The sequence below is a fragment of the Rhinolophus sinicus genome, linkage group LG01, assembly GCF_036562045.2.
Source record: "Rhinolophus sinicus isolate RSC01 linkage group LG01, ASM3656204v1, whole genome shotgun sequence".
Classification (NCBI taxonomy): domain Eukaryota; kingdom Metazoa; phylum Chordata; class Mammalia; order Chiroptera; family Rhinolophidae; genus Rhinolophus; species Rhinolophus sinicus.
Window position 1 is genome coordinate 61,551,065 of NC_133751.1, and position 23,174 is coordinate 61,574,238.

Sequence of the window (23,174 nt, forward strand, 5' to 3'; positions counted from 1 at the left end):
AAATATTACAGTCCAAATTATAAAAAGTAAACTGACTTTATCTGCTCATTCTGGTTGAGGAGACAAGATTTAAATGCAAGATTCCATTAGAATAATTTAGAAAATATCCATAATCCTAGGTTAAATATAATCAAATGCTAATACATACTCTTGTTCATAAGAATGAGGAATAAAGAATGTTGGCTGGAATTAGAGGAAGTTTCATGAAAGATATGAAACTTGCCATGTGGGTAGATATTTGGCAGTTTTAGAGAGAGAATAGCATGAGGAGAAGTGTGAGGGAATATACACAGTAAATGTTACTGGAAGAGGCAAATCAATCTTGCTATAGGTTATTTTTTTTTATTAGTTTCAGGTGTACAAAACAATGTAATAGTTAGACATTTACACCCCTCACAAAGTGATACCCACCCCCAGTCTACTACCCCTCTGACATCATGTTACAATTCCATTGACTATATTCCCTACGTTGTACTCCATATCCCGCACGCACACGTACACATTTATAGTTGACATTCAATATTATTCAACTTCAGCTTCAGGTTTATAGCACAGTGGTCAGGCATCTACACAGTCTATGAAGTGGTCTCCCTAACATATAGGTTATTCTTTCGCAAGGATGGGAAATTAAGTAATTGTTGACTTTGAAAACTGAGATGAAGGCCTTAGTCTTGGGTATTGATTGGGAAGACTTGGAGTATTCTTTAACCTAGAGAGTAAAATGAAGAAGATAGTGATTTGAGGAGCAAAGAGAGAGCAATTAAGATGCCATTGCAGTAGTTTAGTGTACAGTGATGGCCAAGATGAAGATAATACCTGTAGCATGGGATATGGGCCTAGATACGGGAAAGCAGGATCCGTAGGACTTGGTGGCAGGTTATTGATAACAAAGGAAAGGGAAGAGTCAGAGAAAACAGGAAAATATTGGTACTGTTGAAAAAAATTAGGACACAGAGGAAGCAAAATCCTCTTTGAGTGAGATGGTTTTAGACACAGTAAGTTTGTTGGTCATCTAACTTTATCAATTCTGTCTTTCAAAACTCAGTTTCCTCCATTCTAGGGTATCTGGATTTCTCCTGCATAAATTTCTTCTTCCTAAAGGAAATCCTAAATATAAAATTACCAATTAGATCAGCTCTCTTGGGTTTAAAACATTAATATAATTTTGAAATATAATTTACTTTTCAGATAATATATTCTTGTGGAATAAATTCCCTTACCCAGAAGTTTTTTTTCTTTTAAATTATTCATTCAAAATTCATTTTTTTATATTATAATATTTCTCTTTTTTCTTTCTTTTTTTATTAGGGAATATTAAGGAATAGGATGTCGAGTCATTTTTCAATCTAGTTTTGGGGGGGTGTGGCGCAGCTCAGCTCCAAGTCAAGCCGTTGTGTTCAATCTAGTTGTGGAGTGTGCAGCTCACTGGCCCATGTGGGACTCGAACCGGCAGCCTTGGTGTTATGAACACCTCGCTCTAACCACTGAGCAAACCGGCTGCCCAGAAATTTTTCTTAATGGTAGCCTTTTCTGCCACAAAAGCCAGCTAACGTTGATGACCATTGATCACTTTATCCAGATGTTCAAAACACACCACCAATAGGAGCCACTCCTAGATTTTAACCAAAGCGTTATGCTTGTTTTCCAGTCATTTTTCAAGTCTTCAAACTTCTCCTGAGGATTTTCTCAAAATAATGTAGCTTCCCAACTCCTGCATAGCCCATATGCCCTGGTCACTTGATTTGCTTTTAGGTGTAAATTGTCGTCTTTGGAGAAACTGGCATCGATAGTGAAATACCACTATGGTGGTCTTAAATCTCCAAAGATGAGTGTTTGCACAAGAAAATAGCACCTCAAATTCCTTCTGATCTTGTAAGATATTTAAGGAATAGTAGTGTCAACTAACTCAGTGAGGCCATCACTGACCTGAAAGCACAGCTTTTAATCCTTTATGTCCTTGGAAAGAAAATAGTCACCTGCTGTGTTTGCTCATCTCTGGTAATCTATGTTAAAATTTTTCAATGCCTAGAATTCAGAACCCAGAATTCATTAAATGAATTATGCCAGAATACAATTTTTGATACTGTATTTGCAAATAAAAATCTAACGTCTTCAGAATTCTGGATTTATTAGCATATTTTTGGGTAGAGCTCTTTTTTTAATAAGAAAGTTTAGTCATTAATCTTATAATTTGTATTTAAATTATTCATTTAACTTATATACAGGTTCTAGAAGCTTTTTAGCAACCTTAAAATTTGTTTTTAATCCTCAATTGTTTTCAGTACACTGGTTTTCATAATATAAGATTTCTACAACTAGACAGTGTTACAAAACTATTATAAATGAACTTTTTAAAGACAGTATAAGGATCAGAGGTCAGCCAAGATAGTGGGGAGAAAAGATCACATCAAGAGCCGAATAGAATCAAATTTGAGGACAATTTTGAAGATTCTGAACAAGTCTCTGAAATACCAGTTGGTGTTCAATAGACTCGCCTGTGTAAGCCAGTGAAGTTTAAGTACAGATGTGTAAACCATCTATTAACTACTGTAAAATTTTGCTGAGGTTTAGTGACAGATTTACTAATAAATCTGTGGTTCCCAGACTCTTCCAGTTGAGGAAACTGAAACTCAGAGAGATCAAATAACTTGCCCGAAGTCATCCAGCTTGCCTGTAGCACGGCTGGGATGTAATAGTGGTGGTTATCTCTGGTTACCTTTTATTTTTCTGAATGCTTTTCTGTGTTTTCCAAATATGCAACAACTAACATTTATAATTATGAAAGAGGCTTAGTTTTGTTTTTTGAGAAAAATAATGAAAATTTATATAGATATGTTGAAGGAATGGTTGACAGGTTTTGGTCACTAAAACTGTGGTGTAAAGGAAGGGGAAATGGTCAGAAATGGCTTTAAGCCTAGATGACAGACTTATTCTGTTCATAGGACATGTAGTCTTAATTGTCAGGAAACATTTAAATAAAATTAAGCACAATATTATTAAATTCACCCGAATATATAATGCTAAATAAGACATAAAAGTACTTTAAAAAAAAAGAAATTAAGGCTTTTTAAATAATAATTTTAGATTTATGAAAGTTTTGCCTTTTCCAGAGTGTCACACATATTTGGATCATATAGTATGGAGTTTTGTGACCATGGCTTATTTCATTTAGCAATATGCATTTATGCATTTAAGGTTTTTTCATATGTCTTTCATGACTTGGTTGCTCATTTCTTTTTATTGCTGAATAATATTCCATTGTCTGATGTACTACCTTTTATCCATTAACATACTAAAGAACCGGTTGCTTCCAGTTTTTGACAGTTATGAATCAAGTTGCTGTAAATATTGGTGTACAGGTTTTTGTGTGGACATGTTTTCCTCTCAGTTGGGTAAATGTCTAGGAGAATGATTGCTGGATTGAATGGAAAGCTTTGTAAAAAAAACTGCCAAGCTATCTTCCAAAATAGTTTATCCTATTTTGCATTCCCGCCAGCAAAAAATGAGAGTTTCTATTGTTCCACATCCTTGCCAGCATTTCAATTTTAATAGGTTTGTAGTGTTTGAATTTGATAACATATGATGTTGAGTATCTTTTCATATGCTTATTTGTCATTAGTATATCTTTGCTGAGGTGTATGTTCAGATCATTTGCCCAGTTTTACATTGAGTTGATTTCTTATCTTCAGTTTTTAAGAATTATTTGTGCAAAATAGAATTGGTTTGCTGGGCCTGTTGTGCTGCCTTTAGCAGCAAGTGTGTCATGTATCAGAGATGTGGTTACATGTGGAACAAGGATGAAACTAATCAAAATTATTCTGTTTTGATGAGTTGCTCATATTCAAAGTAAGAGAGTATTCCAGTTCCTTGTAGTCCAGTAATTGTGGAAGGAAAAAAATGGAACTGACTGCCAGAGAACTGGTTTTGTTTGATTCATTTGTAGCTTTTTTTGTGATAAGGTGTAGCTTGTGTGGTTGAATGTGTGCATGTTTTTATCTCTGCAGTCAGTTTGAGGATGACCCTTTCAGCAATTTAGTAAAAGTTTTATGAAATTAAAATCTTTGACTAAATTATTCTTATTAATTTAGGTACCTCGTAGAACTGGGTTGTATCAAGCCACTCTGTGATCTCCTCACGGTCATGGACTCTAAGATTGTACAGGTTGCCCTAAATGGCTTGGAAAATATCCTGAGGCTTGGAGAACAAGAAGCCAAAAGAAACGGCACTGGCATTAATCCTTACTGTGCTTTGATTGAAGAAGCTTATGGTAAGATAGAGTATTAAATAGGTGTCCTGAAATTATGATTTTCTTTTTCTCCTGCTTTTCTGGCCGGTCCACATATGTCATTCACAAATACATAAGAAAAATGTGTACTCTTATAAATGATAATGTTTAGTATGCAGAATTGGAAAAGAATATGCATTGTAGATGTGAAGAGAAGCAAGTACCCTTCAATTTAGCCCATTTTACACTGGGCTTTTAGGATCTTCTGATTCCTTGACTCTGCTTGTCCTTGTGTCTTCTTACTAGTCCATCGGAACCTCTAGAACATTCATATCTACTGTCACTGATGCCTGACTCCTTTTCTCTTGTAAGATTGAGAGTTCTGGTTTTGAATTGCATCCACGACTTAAAAGATTTCTAAGTTTCATCCTGAAGAGTCACTATCTGCCTTTTGGTTTCCTCATTCTTCTAATCTCAGTCTTAACCGTATTAATCATTGGTTTACCAGTGTATTAGGTTGGTGCAAAAGTAATTGCTATTTAAAAGGTTAAAAATAATTGCAAAAACTGCAATTACATTTGCACCAACTGAATACTTCAACCTTTTGAATTCCCTAAGTGATTTTAATGCATAGCCAGGTTTGAAAATGACTGTTCTAGGGTTATTCCTGAGATTGAAACTATGGGTGATGGGGTATGTTCATGTTCAAATTTATCAGCTAATGCAGAATTGTTTTCCAAAATGATTTTAACAATTTACCATTTTTTTAAAAACCTGATTATAAAAGCTATACCTGCTTAGTGTAAGGAATTTTGAAATGTATAAAAAAGAAAATGTTCCTCTACTACCCAGAGATCTTTCTCCAGAGACAACTCTTGTTAATTTTTTGATTTATGTATATTTTAATATGGATATGTATATGAAATATCTATTTTTTCCTTTGATCAATATTGATATTTATTTCTGATACTGCTATAGCTGTTAGACTCCTTATGGCTACATGTAAAAGAAAGCCTAGTTCAGTTGGGCTTGAACTTAAGAAAATGAATGTGTTGGGTAATTGTTCTAATCAGACTTCTAAGTTAAGCAATAGAATTTGATTTTAACCAATATAAGGATATTATACATTTGTTGAAATGATACGGGATAGCTCAGAGCCTAGGTAGATAGAACCGGAGCCAAGGATTGATTAGGCCATGGGTACGGTCCAGTAGGAATACTTCTACTGGCCCTAGGCGCTGGGTGATGGGACTCTGATGGAAATTGGTGCTTCTGGGGATTGGCTATTACTTGCATATATGTTGTTAATGTCAGTTTGTAATACTAGCATTCAGATGTAATCCCCAGCACTACTTTCTATGCTGTTACAAAATACGTATGAGACACAAGTAGAGAAGAGAGTCTTCCTTCACCTCAAGGAAGGAGACACATGGCAAAATATTGTTTCATTGAAATTTCCTACATTTAAACAAGAGATTTTCCTTTATTCTTTATTCTAGGTCTGGATAAAATTGAATTCTTGCAGAGTCACGAAAACCAGGAGATCTACCAGAAGGCCTTTGATCTCATTGAGCATTACTTCGGGACGGAGGATGAGGACAGCAGCATCGCACCCCAGGTTGACCTTAGCCAGCAGCAGTACATCTTCCAGCAGTGTGAGGCGCCTATGGAAGGGTTCCAGCTTTGAAGCAACACTCTGCCGTCATGTTCCTGTGTCAGACCAGGCTACCCAGTCAAGTCCTCCTGTGGAGCCCACAGTCCTCATGGAGCTAACTTCTCAAACGTTTTCCATAATACTGTTTGCGCTCATTTGCTTGCCTTGCGCACCTGCTCTCTCACACATCTGGAAAACCTCTGGCTCTCTGTGGTGGAATACCCTTCTAAGAAAAGGGTAACCAGAACGGCCCACTCTCTTAAGGAAAATCCCTAGGCTTTGGAGACCTACACTTCTATATTATAAGAGTCATGGGAACATACACATATTAATGTGGCTCCCTTTTTTTGTGGGGGAAAAAAGAGGACTCCTCCTCATTCTCTTTAAAGTGGGAAAAAATACTGACGTTAAAAGATGAGACTAAACCTTTATCTTGAATTTCACACAACTACTTGCAACCAGGGAGATGTTCGGCCCTGTTGTGTACACTTCAGAGTACTTTCCATGAGTTCTTCCACAGTGAACCCTTGGATTACCTGGTGGCTTTCTCTAGCCAAATTTGCATTAATCCTTACTGAGATTGGATGGTTTTCTTTCCTCTATTGGCGCCATTCTTCACAGATATTAAAGTTAAACCATCCAGTCCCTCACCTTCAGCCTTCAGTGAATGTGCTTTTAGTTGTCAGGAATGCTGAAGAATTAACACTTTGATTCTTAAATGTGATACTGGTTTGAAGATTCCCTTAGAACAGAAAGGAGAGGGGCACATATTAATTTGTATGGCTATTGCTTCTCTTTGGTCTTATGTGTCTTAGGATTTGGAAGTGGTTCAGTTCTAATGCTGGTTGAAGATTTAGAATCCTTAGTTACTGAAACAAAAAAGTAAAAAAACAAGACAAAAACCCCCGTGCAATTTTTCCCAAACTTAACCAGTGTGACTAGAGGCTGTGTTTCTGCATTAAAAAAATGTTTCAGGCTTTGTGGTCCTGATCAAGGTCCTCATTAAACTGGGAGCTCACCCTAGGTGCTTTCCCCTCTGTGACTGGCAGGTAACACATACTTTTAAAGGTTACTTAGGGAATTTTTTTTTCTTCATTGGGTGCAGCTTGATTCCAATGTATTCATGCTGCATATATGATCCCTTAATGTAACATCCTTATTTTAAATAACCATCTTCTCAACATGACCTGTTTAACCCAAATAAGGGCAGTGATCTTTTTCTTATAACCTCATTGTTCCCTAATCATTTCATCTCCTACTAGTATTGCCCAGTCAAGTGCCCCTCTTCCCCCACACCCCCCCCCGCCCCATAAAAGCAGCTTCTACCTTCCGGATCATTTAATGATGACTGCAATCCATACCTGCAAGTGGCGCTTCCAGTGCTGTCTTCAGTGATCCACATTTGTGCTTGGACTGGAACGAAAAAAATAAGCTTAATTGCCAAGAGAACTGCAATTGAACACACGACGTCTTGGTGCTAGTTGGCCGTCTTGACTCAGTGTTGGGACACACTATCAGAGAAGATTTGTATTTGTGGATATGCTATTCCAAATGAATTCTGAAGGAAAAGTTGCTCACTTCTGTTTCAGAGAATACCCTTTAAACGTACTTTAATCTTGTCCTCTTCGTAGAATTCATTAAAACCCCAAAGTGTAACTATTTGGAAGTTCCCCTGACTAGCTATTATACATCTCTGGTAAATCCTGCTGAATGTCAGGGATATTCAGAGCTTTCATACCTCATCATGTCATTTAAGCAGTTATCCTATGTGACCTGATTTAAACTTTAAAAATCCACTTCATTTAAAGTAGAAAGATACAAAGACAAAGGACATTTATCAGCCAAGCCTGTGACGCAGTCTTCGCATCTAGCCTATAGTTGTGTCTGTGCTCTGGATGGATACCGTCTGATGTCTGTCTGTCATTGATGGAGCAGCCACTGCAAAACTAGTCACCTCCCATCTATAAATGTTACTTTTTCTAGTGCTGCTTTGTGCTGAAAGAACATTTTAGTTTACTGCACTTGACCTGTAAAAGACTTTTGATTCTTTGTAATTTTAGGGACAAGTTAGGTGGTTAATTTAAAGAAAAACTTTCAGTGTTGCCTTTACATCACATTAAAATATAACTTCTTTCAGAAGGGTAATAGAAGCACTGATTCATAGTAAAAATCTTGTTTTTAGTTTTGACTTTTTTTGTGTGGCTGTTTTGTAAAATTGTAAATTACTGGTAATACATCATTTCTCTAGGATGTTTTAAATTATGTAACTTCTATTGGGTAATTTTAAAAAATTTCAGTTCATTTTGATAAACCAGTTTGAATGGAAAAAATACAAAGCACACAAAGTTGTTTCCCCTAGTAAGAATAGCTTACATTGGGAATTTTTGCTAGCAATTGCAGGTGTATCAAATGAATGAATTAAAACAAAGTCCATTCAACTGATGTGGTCTATTTTCTGTTTAAAACAGAGGTGTTTATCTTGCTCCTGTCGTAGAAGTTCATGAGCCACGAGATACAAGCTAAATTTTTTTAGAATAAAATGGTTTTTTTTAATATAAAAATTGGAATTGACTAAAAGTTAAATCCCAGCATAATTGTTGGGAACTGATAAAGCAGCCTTTTTTGGTAATAGAAATAACATTTTAGGAGATAACTAAGTTCTATTTTTAGTTCTCTGCCTGGCAGATTCTGTTAATTTACTTTCAATTTATTGAATAATTTAAGATGTTACTCATTACAAAAGCATGTTAATTTCAACACATGAAAACTCTTCTGTAGTTTTGTATACTGATGAGGGGCAAAGTCATTGATTCTCTCCTCCCCCCTTTTTCTCCTCCAAGCTTTCAAAGTATGTTCTTTGTAATGAGAACTTCAGTGGGGAAAAAAAGCATTGAGAGGATTTGAGATGTAAAGGCACCTTGTATCTGAAGGACCAGGTGGATATGGTTAGATTGGGAAATACCGGGGAAGGTAAAAAAGGTAGATATAAAGAATGGTGAGATTTAGGAGACAGTTTTCCATGGAACATGTTAATTCATATTCTTGTTGCTAATTAGGACCCCTTTAAACTTAAAACCTTTGTCAGCTGTATTGTTTTTGAAAACTCTCTTCCCCGAGGATTGTTTCTTCCATCTCCCAGATAAAACTGAATGGGCTCAGAGTTGTTTTCATTATTGTCACAGATACAAACATTGACAATTATCCCATAATAAATCTGAATTATTCCAGATTGTTGCTGATTTTGCCTGAGAAAAAATATGTAGTATATTTTATAAACCAAAACTTTGTCAACAAAATCCTATTACACATGGCTACCCACAGGCAACTTTGAATTTACTTCTCTAGTGCTAAATAAACATTTCAGTTATTTAATCCCCCAGTTTGGGGCTGTATTATGAAAGGGTTTTTCCTCAGGTTGAAGGATTTCTTTTCTTTCTTGCTGATTAGTTTTGTGAACATTTTTATATCAACAGATAAGTCATAACTGTTTTAGAGTTTGGGGCTTTTATATGTATTAGAAAATTGTGATGTCTAAGGATGATGTTCAGTAAAGAAAAAGGATCCCGTTTTAGAAAGGGGCATTGTTTGCTTTTCATATTTATATGCTATATGCTACCTCCTACATTCCAAAATTTGCTCTTTTGCAGAGATAGGTGCACCTACCTACACATGAATGTCTCAAATCTGAATTTTTTGCCACATAAAATTAACAGCCGTTTTCTTCTGTTGTGAGGTGAGCAGAGTAAATGTATTACCTACCCAGTTGGGAAATACTTAGGGCTACCTTTTCCTTTCATCAAAAGTTAAAGTTATACATATAAAAAAAGTAATTGAATGCTACGTGCGCCACTAGTACAGTAAGTCTGCTCTAAGATGGAAAATACTCTATAGCATGCTTTATTGTCAGAAAAGGATAGGTAATAACAGTGGGTACCAGGGCATCAGAAGAATGTATGCTAAAATGAAACAACATATTCTGATTTTAAAAACATAAAATTGCTACTGGACATAAAATGTATCTGGATGTTTGGAGTAAGAAGAAAGTATAAAGGGTAGATGAAATTCCATTCTGTTTTCACCTAAGGGAGACAAGTCCCACTGTGTTTTCCTATAGGTCAAATAAAGGTAACTTGTCTTTATTTGAGCCTCTGTTGTGTGCCAAGTGCCTGGCTAAGGGCTTTCATTTAATCCTTCATTTTTCTCATTTAATCCTCCAACTGCTCTTTAAGATAGATAATTGTCACTATGTTACACATGACAAAATCAAGACTTAGGAGAATTTGCTTTGCCTCAGGTCACAACCCTTACTGTCTGTCCAAAGGTAGGGAAGAGTCCTACAGGTTTTGTCTTGAAACCAGCAGTCATGGTGGAATTTTCTGTGCCAGAAATTCCCAGAACTAGACTTAGACCAGCCATAGCTGGGCCAGCTCTTTTGTTGGACCATTCTTTCTGATTCCCTCGTCATCAGCACGTTGGTGGGGCGGGAGGGGGAGACTAAATCAGGTGACATACTCTGGTGTGTAGACCCTCTCAGACCAAATATCTTTCCCCTTCTGTGGTGCTAAAACTCTATATGACCTGACCAACAAGTTAAAAAATAATACGCAAATGATTAATTTTGAGTTTAGTAGCATAATGACTAAACTCAGAAACACGTTTCCATTCAACAAACTCCAATGTAGAAGGTACTGACACAGAGAAGGAAAGGTTTTGGAATAAAGAATACCACCGCCTTAGAAAGCAGTGCCATCCAAGGATGTAAATTTAACACAGTTGACTTCCTAAAGGAGTATTGTCCCAAGGAGTGGCACAAGTTACAGAGATCACCTTCTAATGTATGTTGCTGAGTATGTTCTGCTTACCTCATCATTTTGACCACCCTCTGTCCTTTTTCAAAGTGTTCTTACACTTTGATTTGGAATGGCTCTAATGATTCTTTGTACTTGAATGAGTGAGTGCCTTGCACCAAGTAGACACTGAATAAATCCTGACTGACTGAAGGAATATGCATCCATGTGATATTAGTAAAGGGTATTTGGTTACAAAAATTAAGTTCAAAGGAATTCCTTTATGCTGCTGTTTGAAACCAGGATTAACAACTCTTAAAGCTACTGTCTTAAAATATGTTTTATATATAGTAACCTTTCAAGAGACAGAATTTGACCTGAAGCTTACAAAAGCAAACATTGTCATCGAGGTTTGTTATATAAAAACAAAAACCCTATGCCTTCTGAGAGAAATTAATGGGTATATTTTACAAGATAGCTGAAACATAATCAACCCTATGTGTTACCAAAAATAGCTCACCGGTCTCCTGGCATATTCTAAAGTTGAAAGCTTTTTTGTCCAGTTATATCCAACCGATGTGGAAGCTGGTGGTTGCCTTAGGCTATTAAATAGGGATTTTTATTTTTTTATTAGTTTGTGGAGTACAAAACAGAGACATTTACATACCTCAGAAAGTGATAACCTAAACAAGTCCACTACTCAGCTCTACATAGCTATTACAATACCATTGACTGTATTCCCTGAGCTGTATTTTAACACCCCGTGAATATATATTACATATACATATATATTCATATATAATAGTTGACATTCAATATTAGTTTCAGGTGTACACCAGTGTAAATAGGGATTTTTCATTTTTACATGTATTCTGCATGAAAACTTTTTTAATCCATTCCTCCAGTTTAAGCAACAGATCAGTAGAAACAGAAAGATGGTGTATTTCTTCATTCCATCATTGCTTCTCTACCATTTTTGAGAGATTCTACTGACCAGGTATTTTTTCTGAAAACAAAATTTTAAAGCAAAACAGCCTTAGTTCCTGCAGACTACACTTGTCTAGTGTGAATTGGGTTTCCAAGCTTATTTTAGCTAACTTAGATGATTATTGCTCTTATTTCATTTGCCATTTTGAAAGTCTTGTTTTGGGAAAAAAGGGTCATTTCTATGGTCTTGAATGTTTGCAAAGAATAAAATGGCTCTTTAAATTCCTTTTTTATGTCCACTTAACCAGAGGAAGCCAGTGGAGTCCAGTGGGCATCCACAGTGTGCATCACTGCCTTACCTAAACCACTTGGGCCCAGCATTATTTAGGGTGACGGGGAAAGAGAACATAGAAACCCAGAAGATAACAATGGTGGGAAGCATACAGTACAAGGTTTGAGAGATGTCTCGGCAGGCTTGGGTGTAAAATACCATATAAAGAGTGTAGAACTTTTGAAGATTAAGTTGTGATTATGAGGTGAGCCCTCTCGAGAAGTCCTCAGTGACTAGTGGTTTGCTGGGGACAGTCCCTGTTTTTAGATCAATTCGCACCTAATTTAGTGACCCCTTTCACTTAAAAAAAAGTCTCAATTTTTAGATAAGTTATATTGCCACCCCATATATAGCCTAACTAGATTTTCACATGCTTAAATTTCTGGTGGTCTTAAGCAACTGGATATGTATGGTTCTATTATGCTTAATTTTAGAGGACTGGATTTGGTGATCGGAGTCGCTATAGAAGCAAGTCAGTCAAGATGTTCCTTAATGTAGGAATCGCTCCCATGCCACGGTTAGGTCTGACATACCAAAAATTTGTTTTTAATTAAAAAAAAAACCAAAACGACCCATTTGTGGCAATATTTCTATTTAGAATATTTGCCAACTTTACTGAGGGGCAAGAGGAATAAACTTTTTAACCACTGGTGAGATGTGGTTCTAAAACTTTTATGGGAAATTTAAAGAAAATGAGTTGATTTCTACAGGGAGGGAAACTTCCAAATCACCTATGGTGGTGATAAAAGGCAGCAAAAAAAAGAAAAAGAAAAAAAAATTGTTCAGACTAGGACCTCAGTGTAAGGAACTTTGCTTGAGAACCCCAAATGCACATCTGTAATTACGGTTTCTGTCCCTTCTACCTGTATTGGTATTCCTTGCTCTTACACACGCCATGGTTGCTGGTGCTCCCCTGCCCCCAAGGAAGTAAACGAGGAACTTCTTAGTCCTAATTCATAAGGACTGCAGTATTAGGACTATATGTTAGTATTAGAACATTACTAATGAATAAAGTTGAACTACTTACAGCTCTAATTTTCTTTCCATGAATTCCTGATGCTATTGGTAATAAAAAAAATTCCAGATAATCAGCAAACGGATTTTAATACCGCGGAAATTTCAAATTCTGGGAAAATTTGAAGAAAATTATTTTTCCTGGTTACTCCAATCAACACATTTTTAACTGTGTGCACCCTCTGTCCCTCATACTCCTGATACTTCTAGTGGGCTAAACATACTCCAGCTCCAAATCACCCATCCTAGTTCTCATGAGTTTACCTTGTTTAATTTCCTCTTTACTCTCCTAGTGCATAGAGCAGTTATTGGAAAAATAGATTTACTTACATTCTTTGAAACAAAGCCTATACTTTGTTCTCTGAAGTGCTCTTAAGTTTATTTTTAATAAATTAAAATGGAAATAATTTCAATTGATGGAGAATTTAGGATTAAACCTAGAATTTGTTTCTAAGCTTCCCAGTAAAAATCACGCTAATCCAGGCTAATGGGAGGAGGAAAGGAGAGTGAGGAGGCAGAGTTTAATCAGAGTTGAATTTTAAGATATAGTATAGTGAAAACAACTTGTTTTTTTTTTTAAATGTTAGAGGGGAGGTCCATGGTGGCCACCCATGCCTTCACAAACAGCTAAGTCATGATTTAATGCAGATAAATGGAAGCCCCAAACCGTTGTAAAGATGCACTTCCCATTCTCAGCACCTCCTGTGTTTATCCCGTTAATTCGCCCTAGCTAAGAATAAAGCGAATGTCCAATTCCTGTCTAAATTCCAAACTATAGTAGGGTCTTAAGAGTAATGAGGTTTTTACTATAGTCGATTATAGGTGACCTAATTATGCTATTGTGCTTTATAAGACAAGGCTTTCAATTATCTCTTACAAGTATATGATAAGAAACCCTTTGTTTCCAAATGCTGCAATTCTTGTCTGACAGAAAACATCAGGAGGGATATTTGCCTCCTGACTTCAACTCAGCTACCAGCTACCGGGCAAACCTTTTAAACATAACACTTACTCTCTCTGGGAGCACTCTTGATTGAACAATTAGAGGATTGGAAAAAACTAGTCACGCTTCCAATTTTTTTGCAAACTTATTATTTTTGTTTAAAGAGCAATTTACATCGGAAAAGCACGTATCCTTTACATAATACTTGCACGGCCATTAACCATTCCTTAAAACTAGGGTAAGTCTATAAAGCCTAATTACGAATAACCTTCTACATGCCCTACACCAACTTCTTTGTCCCCTCTTCTGTCTCAAGCACCTATGCAGATCTTAACTCCTTTTCTTAATTTCCTTTCGGAGCTTAAACCATAAGGAAGTGCTAAAACAACGTTTGCTCGTTTTCCTTGGCATTACCGTGTCGTGCTGAGCACTGGCCTTCAAAGGCCCCTAACAAACATATTCTTCTCTAAACGTTTAAACCAGAAGTCTCTACGCTCCCCTTGCTTATTTGCAGCCTTGCCGCACACACCAGGTTCTACACCACCACAAGCAGAAGCGAGCAGAACCACACAAGGAGTCACAGGCGTCTTGGATCCACGTTCGCTACATTTCGGAAAGCTCGCCATCTGGGCAGCTCATGTACCAAATGCGGGCTTAACCCTGCGGCTAAGGGCATCGGAAAATTGAGACCTTTCTCATATAACACGAATTCCAAACAGTGAATGTTTTTTTGAAATATATCACTGCTTCCAACGCCAGCCACTCATATTCAGGAGACATCCTCATTCCCCCACTACGCCCAGAAGGCAAAGCACTACTTGTATGTAGAAGGCGGGGTGGGGCAGGTGTGGGCAGGAGGGGAACCGGAAGGAAACCCGACGTCTCCGTTTGCGCAAATGCAAAGTGCATGAAAGCCTCTCCCATTGGCCATCTCGGCCCGGAAGTAGCAGAGGCTCCTTCTGCTCATGCGTTCGGCTGTCCTGCCCACTGGGTTAGTGATTGACGCGGCGGTGGGGATTCTTTTGTATGTATGTGGGGAATGTAGCCGGCACGCCCGGACCTCCAATAACGGTGCCTACGCAGGTTTTCTCTTAGCTTCTGAAGTCTGTTTAAAGCGTTTATTCAGTCATGCTCAAGTACCGAAAGTCTGTCTAGACTGGTAGGGTTGCTCAGTGTTCTCAAACATTGAGGAGCTGGGGGGGAGGGGCAGTGAAAAATACTCTCTAGAAATTCCCTGCTCCCGACCTGCCCCACCCCGCGCCGCTTTGGACTGCTGTAACGTTCGCAAAATACCCAACATTAATACGTTATTTGCCGACAGCGCATGGGACTCTTCTAATATTTTTTCAACTATGTTTAAAAAAGAGAAAGCGAGGAAAAACAAGTCCAAACCATGCTGCTGAATCACTGTGTATGGTAAAGACGACCCAGAAATTGTAAAGGTTAGAAACCGTTTATTTTTGAGTCTGATGTTTTAATCTTCATTTTGCTGGGCAGATAGCCAAAAAGCCAAAGTACCGGGCTGCTTGGTCCACGGCCGGACGCCTAGCCGACCTGACTTGGAGCTTCGTAGCCATGGCAACGGAGGAGTCAGGAGACGCCAAAGCAAAGTCGGCCCTCTCTTCATCAACCAATCGGAGCCAACAAGCGTCTGAAAAACCAGACTATGCTCTCAAATTTACCCTCATGGGACACACGGAAGCAGTATCGTCAGTAAAGTTTAGTCCTAATGGAGAATGGCTAGCAAGTTCTTCTGCTGATACAGTAATTATAATTTGGGGAGCCTATGATGGAAAATATGAGAAAACACTTTATGGTCACAGTCAGGAAATATCAGATATTGACTGGTCATCAGATTCCAGTTGTCTTGTTTCTGCCTCAGATGATAAAACTCTCAAGATTTGGGATGTGAGATCTGGAAAATGTTTGAAAACGCTGAAGGGGCACAGTAATTATGTTTTTTGCTGTAATTTCAATCCATTGTCCAACCTCATAATTTCAGGATCTTTTGATGAGAGTGTAAAAATATGGGAGGTGAAAACGGGAAAGTGCCTCAAGACTTTGTCTGCTCATTCTGACCCAGTTTCTGCTGTTCATTTTAATTGTAATGGGTCCTTGATAGTATCAGGTAGCTATGATGGCGTCTGTAGAATCTGGGATGCTGCATCAGGTCAGTGTTTAAAAGCACTTGTTGATGATGATAACCCTCCTGTCTCTTTTGTAAAATTTTCTCCAAATGGCAAATATATTCTTATTGGAACTTTGGACAATACTCTTAAACTATGGGATTACAGCAGAGGCAGATGCTTGAAGACATACACTGGCCATAAGAATGAGAAATACTGCATATTTGCCAATTTTTCAGTGACTGGTGGAAAGTGGATTGTGTCTGGTTCAGAGGATAACCTGGTTTACATCTGGAACCTTCAGACCAAAGAGATTGTACAGAAATTACAAGGTCATACAGATGTCGTAATCTCAGCATCTTGTCATCCTACAGAAAACATTATTGCATCAGCAGCATTAGGAAATGACAAAACAATTAAACTGTGGATGAGTAACTACTAAATCCTTTAGAAATCAAGTAGTAGAGCCAAGGTGGCAAAAAGTCAGATATTTAAAAAGATGGTTTCTTTTAATTTTGGCACGATTTTGTATTTATTAACATTGTCTTGGAATGTAAGATTTTAAGACCTATAATATAAATTTACAAAGCAAGACAGATGGAAAAGCAAAGAACCTAGGGCTTCTGACTTTTACTCTTGAGGTCTGTTATTAATCTCGTTTCTGTCCCTGAACAGATTTCCATTGTTCCCCTCAATGACTATTCTAGCGGATGGGTGTATTTGAGAAATAACTAGAAGTAAGATTCACAAGACAGGATGACTGATTAAATGAGGGGGGCAAAGGAGTATGGAATAAACTTCAAGGTTTTCTGTTTGAGAAATCAGATGAACAAACGTAAGCCTGGGATGATGGTGGATTGGAGATGTATGTCAGATGCTACTCAAACACTGTGATAGCCCACGTGATGGGACATGACATGGTCCATGGAATCAAGTCTGCAAATTGGGAAAAATAAGTCATGGTTAGGTTTGTTCTCAGAGTCTAAAACATTATAAATGGCATTTTACTGAAGGACCTCTCAATGCCTTGTCAGATTGTACCGTCTCATGATTTTTAAGCAAGCTCAATACCTGAATGGTGAGGCTGCTCTCTTTGATTGTGTCTGACCTGCTAACTACTACCCGTGCTTCAAACTCAGTTCAGAAATCACTTTGTGGAGCCATCACTGCCTGCATGACTTCAACCACAGCTGACAGCTGAGTTAGGTTTTCTTGCTTCTCTTATAGCTTCTGTTAATAAAGTTCAAAATATATCCTTTACTAATTTGTATTGCAATGGTTTCATGGACTATGTTTCCTGTAAATTATGAGCTCTATGGAATCAAGAAGTATGTCTTACTCATTTTTGTATTCTCAGTTTTTGTATATAGAAGGGACTCATAACGTTTGAGGAATGATAATGAATTATATCACCACCACTTCATTCCTTGCCTGTTTCAATAAATATTTGGAATCAGTTCTCCATACTATTGTTTTTGTTGATTAAATAATCTGAGTATAGCCTCATATTAATTTTATTCAAACACTTTATGTAGAAAATACAAAGTGGAAAATAGTTTCTGCCCACTTTACCTACAGAGACATGAGAAACATGAAAAAAATCTAGAAATTAAGTTAAAAATAATACAAAAATAACTGAAAGCATCAAGGGCAAAACTGTCTTCTGTATTCTACAGTGCCTTATAATAGTGCTGATTAAATCTGATTTGCTTGAAAGTTCTGAGGAACATAAGATATTAGAGTTATTAATAGGGTATGACTGCTAAGAAGTTTGTATGTGAGGGTGCTGGGAGAAATGGGGTTAGATAGGGACAAGTCTTAAATTCTGGCCAATAAATTTATATTTAACCCATAAAGAAGTAGTCACTAAGTTCTTGAAAAGGAGAATGACACAAAATGAGAAATGACTGTATAAATTCTTGCTGCATTTTAACATTTATGAGCTTTGGTTTAATAAAACATTTTTATTATAATGTCCAAGTTACACCACTTTAAAATGCTTCTTTAGGAGTTAAAAATGGTATTGTTCTATGAAGAAAGATTGCTTATTTTTAAAAGAAGTACATTAACATTTACCCATATTTAAAACATTGGTTTTGGTAAGATGTAACATGAGTGTTCCAAAATAATCAAGAAAAACTAATTTGCTAAAATGTGTAAGAAACAATGCTTTTTGATAAATTTGCAAGTGATAAAAATCAAACTCGGTATCTAAAAAGCAGCTATGTTCAAATTACTCGAAAATAAAGTATATACACAGACATCATGAACCCCCTCAGATAGATTATGAAACTATAGGTCGATGGGTATATTACATTTAACTTGAGTTTTTTCTTAAACCAAGTTCCCAAACAGTTGTATAGATTGCTTTTTAATCTGTTACAACCCTCTGAGGAGAAGTAGCAGGTTGGAATGGCTATGAGGGTTTGTCATCCATTATTGCTCATGAAGCATGTGAGATAAATGAAATACTTAAGATAGAGACCAGCATGCATACCTAAATATGAAACAACTTGGCATCCCACTCAAAGTGAGGGACATACCAGGTGCAAATGCTTATCTTTCAACTAATAAGAAAATGCAGTTGATAGATTTTCATAATTGACAAGTTTAGTGTAAAGGCATCAGGAAAACGACCAGTTGGGAATTCTAAGTCATGGAGCAGAAGAGGTGACTGTGCTGGCTCCAAGCAACTCCATGATGCTGGGATTTCAGAGCCCTCAGAAACGCATAGCCAGACCACTTCCATCACCTTGCCAGGACATTTGTAAAGACTGCTCTCTGAAAAGCCTGTCTGCCAGCACACCCAAAGATTGCCAGTTATGGTCGGGCTGCTTCCCGGGGCTCAGAAGAACGTGGCACGTGGGGAGGTTAGCTGTCCAAGATGAACTTGGCAGTGTACTCAGACGGTCTTCCTGATCTCTCTGGAAATGAATGCAAAGAACAGAGGAAAAAATGCAGAACTAGAAGCCATTTTGGCTTCTGGGGAGAAGTAATACTTTAGTAATGGGAATTAAAGTAAGATATGGTACCTGACTCAAAAGAGTTAATATTGTAAGTCGAAATAAGCTGTCTCATTTTTCATTCTTTCATTTTATCCAAAAGGCTGAGACGCTGCATTGAACCTGGATCAAAGCCATGAAATATAGACAAGTCATTTCTTGAAGAAAATTTATTTGTACCTCTAGAACAGAAATAGGGAAATGCTCTAAGTTTGTACAAACCATACTTTCATTAAATAGATCCTCATACCGCATTTTTTTAATACAGGCTTGTTGCTGTAACATCACTCCTGGATTTTCAAAATCCAGCCACCATGGATACCTCAGCTACTCTGTTTTGGCCTTCAGTAGTCCTTCCTCTCTCAGACGAGCTTTCTTTTCTAAGTTCAGGCTTGTTAAAGACTCATGTCTTTTGGCAGCCTAAAATGAAACAAATTTATACAAATGATTATTTATGCTGGTTCAGGGAGGATGTAATTCCTTGGCACTGATGTCAGCAGGCTAACTAGGGCACAAAATAGTTTGCTGTGTGCACACGGCATGACAGTCCCCTCCATGTGACTTCCGCGTCCTCTAATGCTTCACAGTGTAGCAGTCCATCCATTCAAGCACAAGAAATACTACACCCCCACTTTCTCTTCCTTTCTTGCCTCTTTCGTTAAATTTTCTAGCCTGTCTTCTTCCCTTGTAATAATCTATTCCCTTATCTTTCCCTTTTTCTTCTCTGTAGTATTAAATGTTTCTCATTTTCATTTCTATCCCCTTTTTTCCCATCACTTTTCTTTGCCGCTACCACTTTTCCTTCCCCAATGCATCTGTATGCTTTCACGCCCGTCGAGCTCCTTACCCCTCTTTTACCAAAAAGATTTTGCTTTGGGGACCCCAGACTTCAGCAAATACTGCCATTGATGACTTCCAGCAGTATCTTTCCTACTATTCATCCTCTGAGAGCAAACAGTGGTGGTGGAGAGGCAACCGTTCTCTTCCCTTGCTTCCCTCCCTGTGATCTGTGAAGCTTTTATAAACAGACCACTTACAAAATTTTTATACCAAATAAGTGAAACTAGCACCCTTTGAGGTGGTATTTTCTTATTTCTGTATAATTTCATGTGTAAATAATTAGATATGGGAAGGAGAGGAGAAAGGATGGTAAGTTGACAGTGAAAACAAAACATACAATAGCTAATTTTTCTAAATCACATTAAGTTCAAAGCTCTCCATTCCAATAGCATTTACCAACTTTTTAGACATGGATAGTTCCATAAAAGACAAATAATGTAATTTTATGGTCTAGAACAGGAGAGGAACTCTCTACACTATAAAGCATGCATACCCTTGGATGAGGCCAGAGGAGACCCTAGGGAGTAATTTGTTTCTGGAGTATTTAAACTCAGCTAGTAAAATCAAGTATACAAAAACAGTGCAGGTTTCTCAGAATTCTAGGAATTCCTATATCCTGTCCACATGCTTCTGCAGGTCTCAATCTGAGCACTAAGCATGAGAGGTCAAAGTGGGAGACAGAAGAAAAATGGAAGTGGGGCAGGAACAGTTGTTCCCAGGTCTGCACACTGCCCTTCGTGCACCCGTAAGGTCAGCCTACATGGTAGGTCTTTTCCATTGCAAGACTCACTTCCTTTTACTCTGGACTCCTTGGGATAAGGAAGTCAGTTACCACTGGGTCTATATAAGAAACTTTAATATCTGATGATAGATACAAGACATCTCTTTCCACGTGGAAGCTGTGATACATAGCATTAGGTGTGCTATTAAAATAAGGGTTTGAGATTTAGTTGCCTGAGAGCTCCAGCCTACCCTTGCTGATGGTCTGCCCTAGCCAGCCCCCCAATCGTGTAAGCCAATTCTCTGCAATAAATCTAATATAAACCTCCAAAAACAAAAATAAGGGTTTAACCAGTGCTGCTACATATGAAACAACTATTTTAATCACAAGGTAGTATAGTATGAAGTTTGGTAACTTACAAACTTGGCTCTAAATTTTAATCTTGCCACTTACTAGCTATGTGACTTTGGGGAAATTATTTAATATATTTTAAGCTTCGGGTTCCTTTTTTATAAAACACGCATAGTAAGAGAGCCTACCTCTTAGGTTCTTAGGTTATTGTGGTGATTAAATGAGTTTAACAGTACCTGCTATATAATAAGCACTTAATAGTGGGAGCAATTTTACTGTCACCTCAATCAGGTTGATGTTCAAACTGCGGCTCCGCCATTAGGGAGATGCAGGGCCTTGGACAAGCTACTAAAGCTTTCCAAGTTACGTTTCTTCATCTACAAATGAGATAAAGAGCAGTGACAAGACTGCGCCCCAGGATGATGGCAGTTAGAAGAAGGATAAACAAGCCCACGTGCTGAGAGTGCTTCATGGACACGCACGGGGTTACCATCAAATATGCAGGGTCCTATTTCTTGTTTCACATTATTGATGACATCTGTGATAACCAACACTGTTTTCTACTTTACATAAACCTAACTTAGTCTTTCCCCTTGCCAAAGTTAGAATTTGCTATTTATCTTCAGGCACGATATCCCATGTTTGTCCCTACTATGTCTTATTTTGTTTCTTATAATTTCCTGTGTAGAAAAGTAGCTTCCTCTTCTCAGAGAATAAATACGAGGGTCAACCTCTGATTTCCTCTAGGTACCTCGTGGAAAACAGAGAGAGAGGAAGCCCACTCTCACCTTCTTGCCCTCAATAACCATCAGGATGCATCCTGCCACTGTCAGCGCAATCATCACATAGCTGATCTTCACCCGCATCTTGTTCTTGGCAGCATCGAGCATCTCAAACCTAATAGTACAATGAGATCATGAGAGCAAGTTAACTTTCTCTTCTTGAAGTTGCAGCAGGATCTAAAGCTCTGTGTACCGCACATCAGGAGTGGAGTGGTGCCTATACATATGAAAAAGGCGGTGGGGCCTGGAGATCTTGTAGGACTTTGGGGAGGTCAGCGCATTTTCACAAATCACTTTATATATAAAATACGATAGCACAAATTTAAAGTAGGAAAAAAAGAAGAAAGTATGAAGGCAGAAAGTGAAGCCAGGAACAAAGCTTCCCCCTAACCCCCCCAAAAAAGGCCAGGCATATTAATCTATACTTGTTATGGTGGGCCCCGATTTTGGCTCTCAAGTTGCACATTAGCAGCCAATGCTAAAAGTGGGGTTCTTAAGAAGGTAGTATGTGATATGATTATCTAAATAATATCCTGACAACAGATACTGCAACAAGCTTTGTAAGTGTCAACACAAAGTACAATTCAGAAGAAAAAACAAAACAAACAGGAGAGAGTTAAACAATGTCTCTTTGTACCCAGCTTTCTGCTCTCTGACTTGAACCAGTAGATTTGAGGATACCCGAACGGCAGAAAAGACCCTCTAAGCAATGCTCTTTTAATGTTTATCTTTCAACTAATGTTTTGCTAAAATTGAGAGACAGTGAACTTGAGCTCTTTGGCCAAGTGCCTCTTCTAATGTGTCCACCCATGTGCCTTTAGAGAAATTTGAGGACTGGATTATCATTCTTGAGTGAAAGCTGAGAGGCCAAAGAAAGAGTCTAAGGAGAAGACCCCTTCGCCTTGGTGATTCTGCAGGTGGGCAGTGGGTCGAAGCTCTATTACCTGAGTGTCTGGTAGACACTCAGGGCATGTGGAATCCTAAAGGGCCCAGGAAAGAGAACTGGTCTGCTCAGTGGGGTGGGAGTAGGAAGTGGTTATCTCTAGATGATGGGATTGGAGTGCTAATTTTCTTTCTTTTCCCCCAGGTTTTCAACACATACTACATTTGACATCGCAGGGGTGGGAGAGAATCCTTTAAAAATGCTTGAAAGGAAGCACAGGATCCAGAAGGTTGCAGGAGGTAGAATACTAAAAGCACGTGCACTGTGACGTACGAGCCGGGGCTCAGTGAGGCGGCAATGTGCTCGGAGTTCCCCAGGGACTGAAGTTGGGCCTGCAGGGTGGGAGGAACCAGAAAGACTGCTAAGGACAGTGAATTGCTCTGTGAAGAGCATCGGAGATCCCACCAACCACAAACGACTCAGGTTGACAATATTTTATGTGAATGAGTATTTCCAACTGAAGTGCTGTGATCCTTATGGAAAGTGATCTAGTTTACACTTGAGGGAACATTTAAAAAGTAAAATGCA

General features: G+C 38.0%; 3 protein-coding genes across 7 annotated transcripts in view; 2 read left to right on the top strand and 1 right to left on the bottom strand.

The window, feature by feature from the left end:
- Positions 1 to 10,018, top strand: part of KPNA1 (karyopherin subunit alpha 1) — a 57,836-nt gene extending 47,818 nt beyond the window's left edge. The window contains exons 13-14 of the mRNA XM_019714016.2: positions 4,089 to 4,267; positions 5,725 to 10,018. Coding sequence (XP_019569575.2) covers positions 4,089 to 4,267; positions 5,725 to 5,912 — 367 coding nt within the window. The 3' untranslated portion in view covers positions 5,913 to 10,018. The remainder of the gene's footprint in view (positions 1 to 4,088; positions 4,268 to 5,724) is intronic.
- Positions 1 to 23,174, bottom strand: part of FAM162A (family with sequence similarity 162 member A) — a 159,380-nt gene that overhangs the window by 116,814 nt on the left and 19,392 nt on the right. The window contains exons 4-5 of one of the 2 annotated variants that reach the window (XR_012495941.1): positions 21,710 to 21,818; positions 19,266 to 19,429 (exon numbers count right to left, since the gene is read on the bottom strand). Coding sequence is in view for 1 of the 2 variants with exons in the window: in XM_019714020.2 (XP_019569579.2) it covers positions 19,337 to 19,429; positions 21,710 to 21,818 (202 nt within the window). In the remaining variant the exon portion in view is untranslated. Of the gene's footprint in view, positions 1 to 19,164; positions 19,430 to 21,709; positions 21,819 to 23,174 lie in introns of those variants that run through there. The other variant, XM_019714020.2, reaches the window with a different exon arrangement.
- WDR5B (WD repeat domain 5B) lies at positions 14,828 to 17,473 on the top strand. Of its 4 annotated transcripts, none has more exons than XM_019714018.2 (2): positions 14,828 to 14,905; positions 15,379 to 17,473. In XM_019714018.2, the coding sequence occupies exon 2, from the start codon at positions 15,457 to 15,459 to the stop codon at positions 16,447 to 16,449; it is 993 nt and encodes a 330-aa protein (XP_019569577.2). In that variant the 5' UTR covers positions 14,828 to 14,905; positions 15,379 to 15,456; the 3' UTR covers positions 16,450 to 17,473. The 4 variants fall into 4 exon arrangements, with proteins under 4 accessions (XP_019569577.2, XP_019569578.2, XP_019569576.2 ...); XM_019714019.2 differs by having other exon boundaries at positions 14,834 to 14,872; XM_019714017.2 differs by having other exon boundaries at positions 14,854 to 14,952.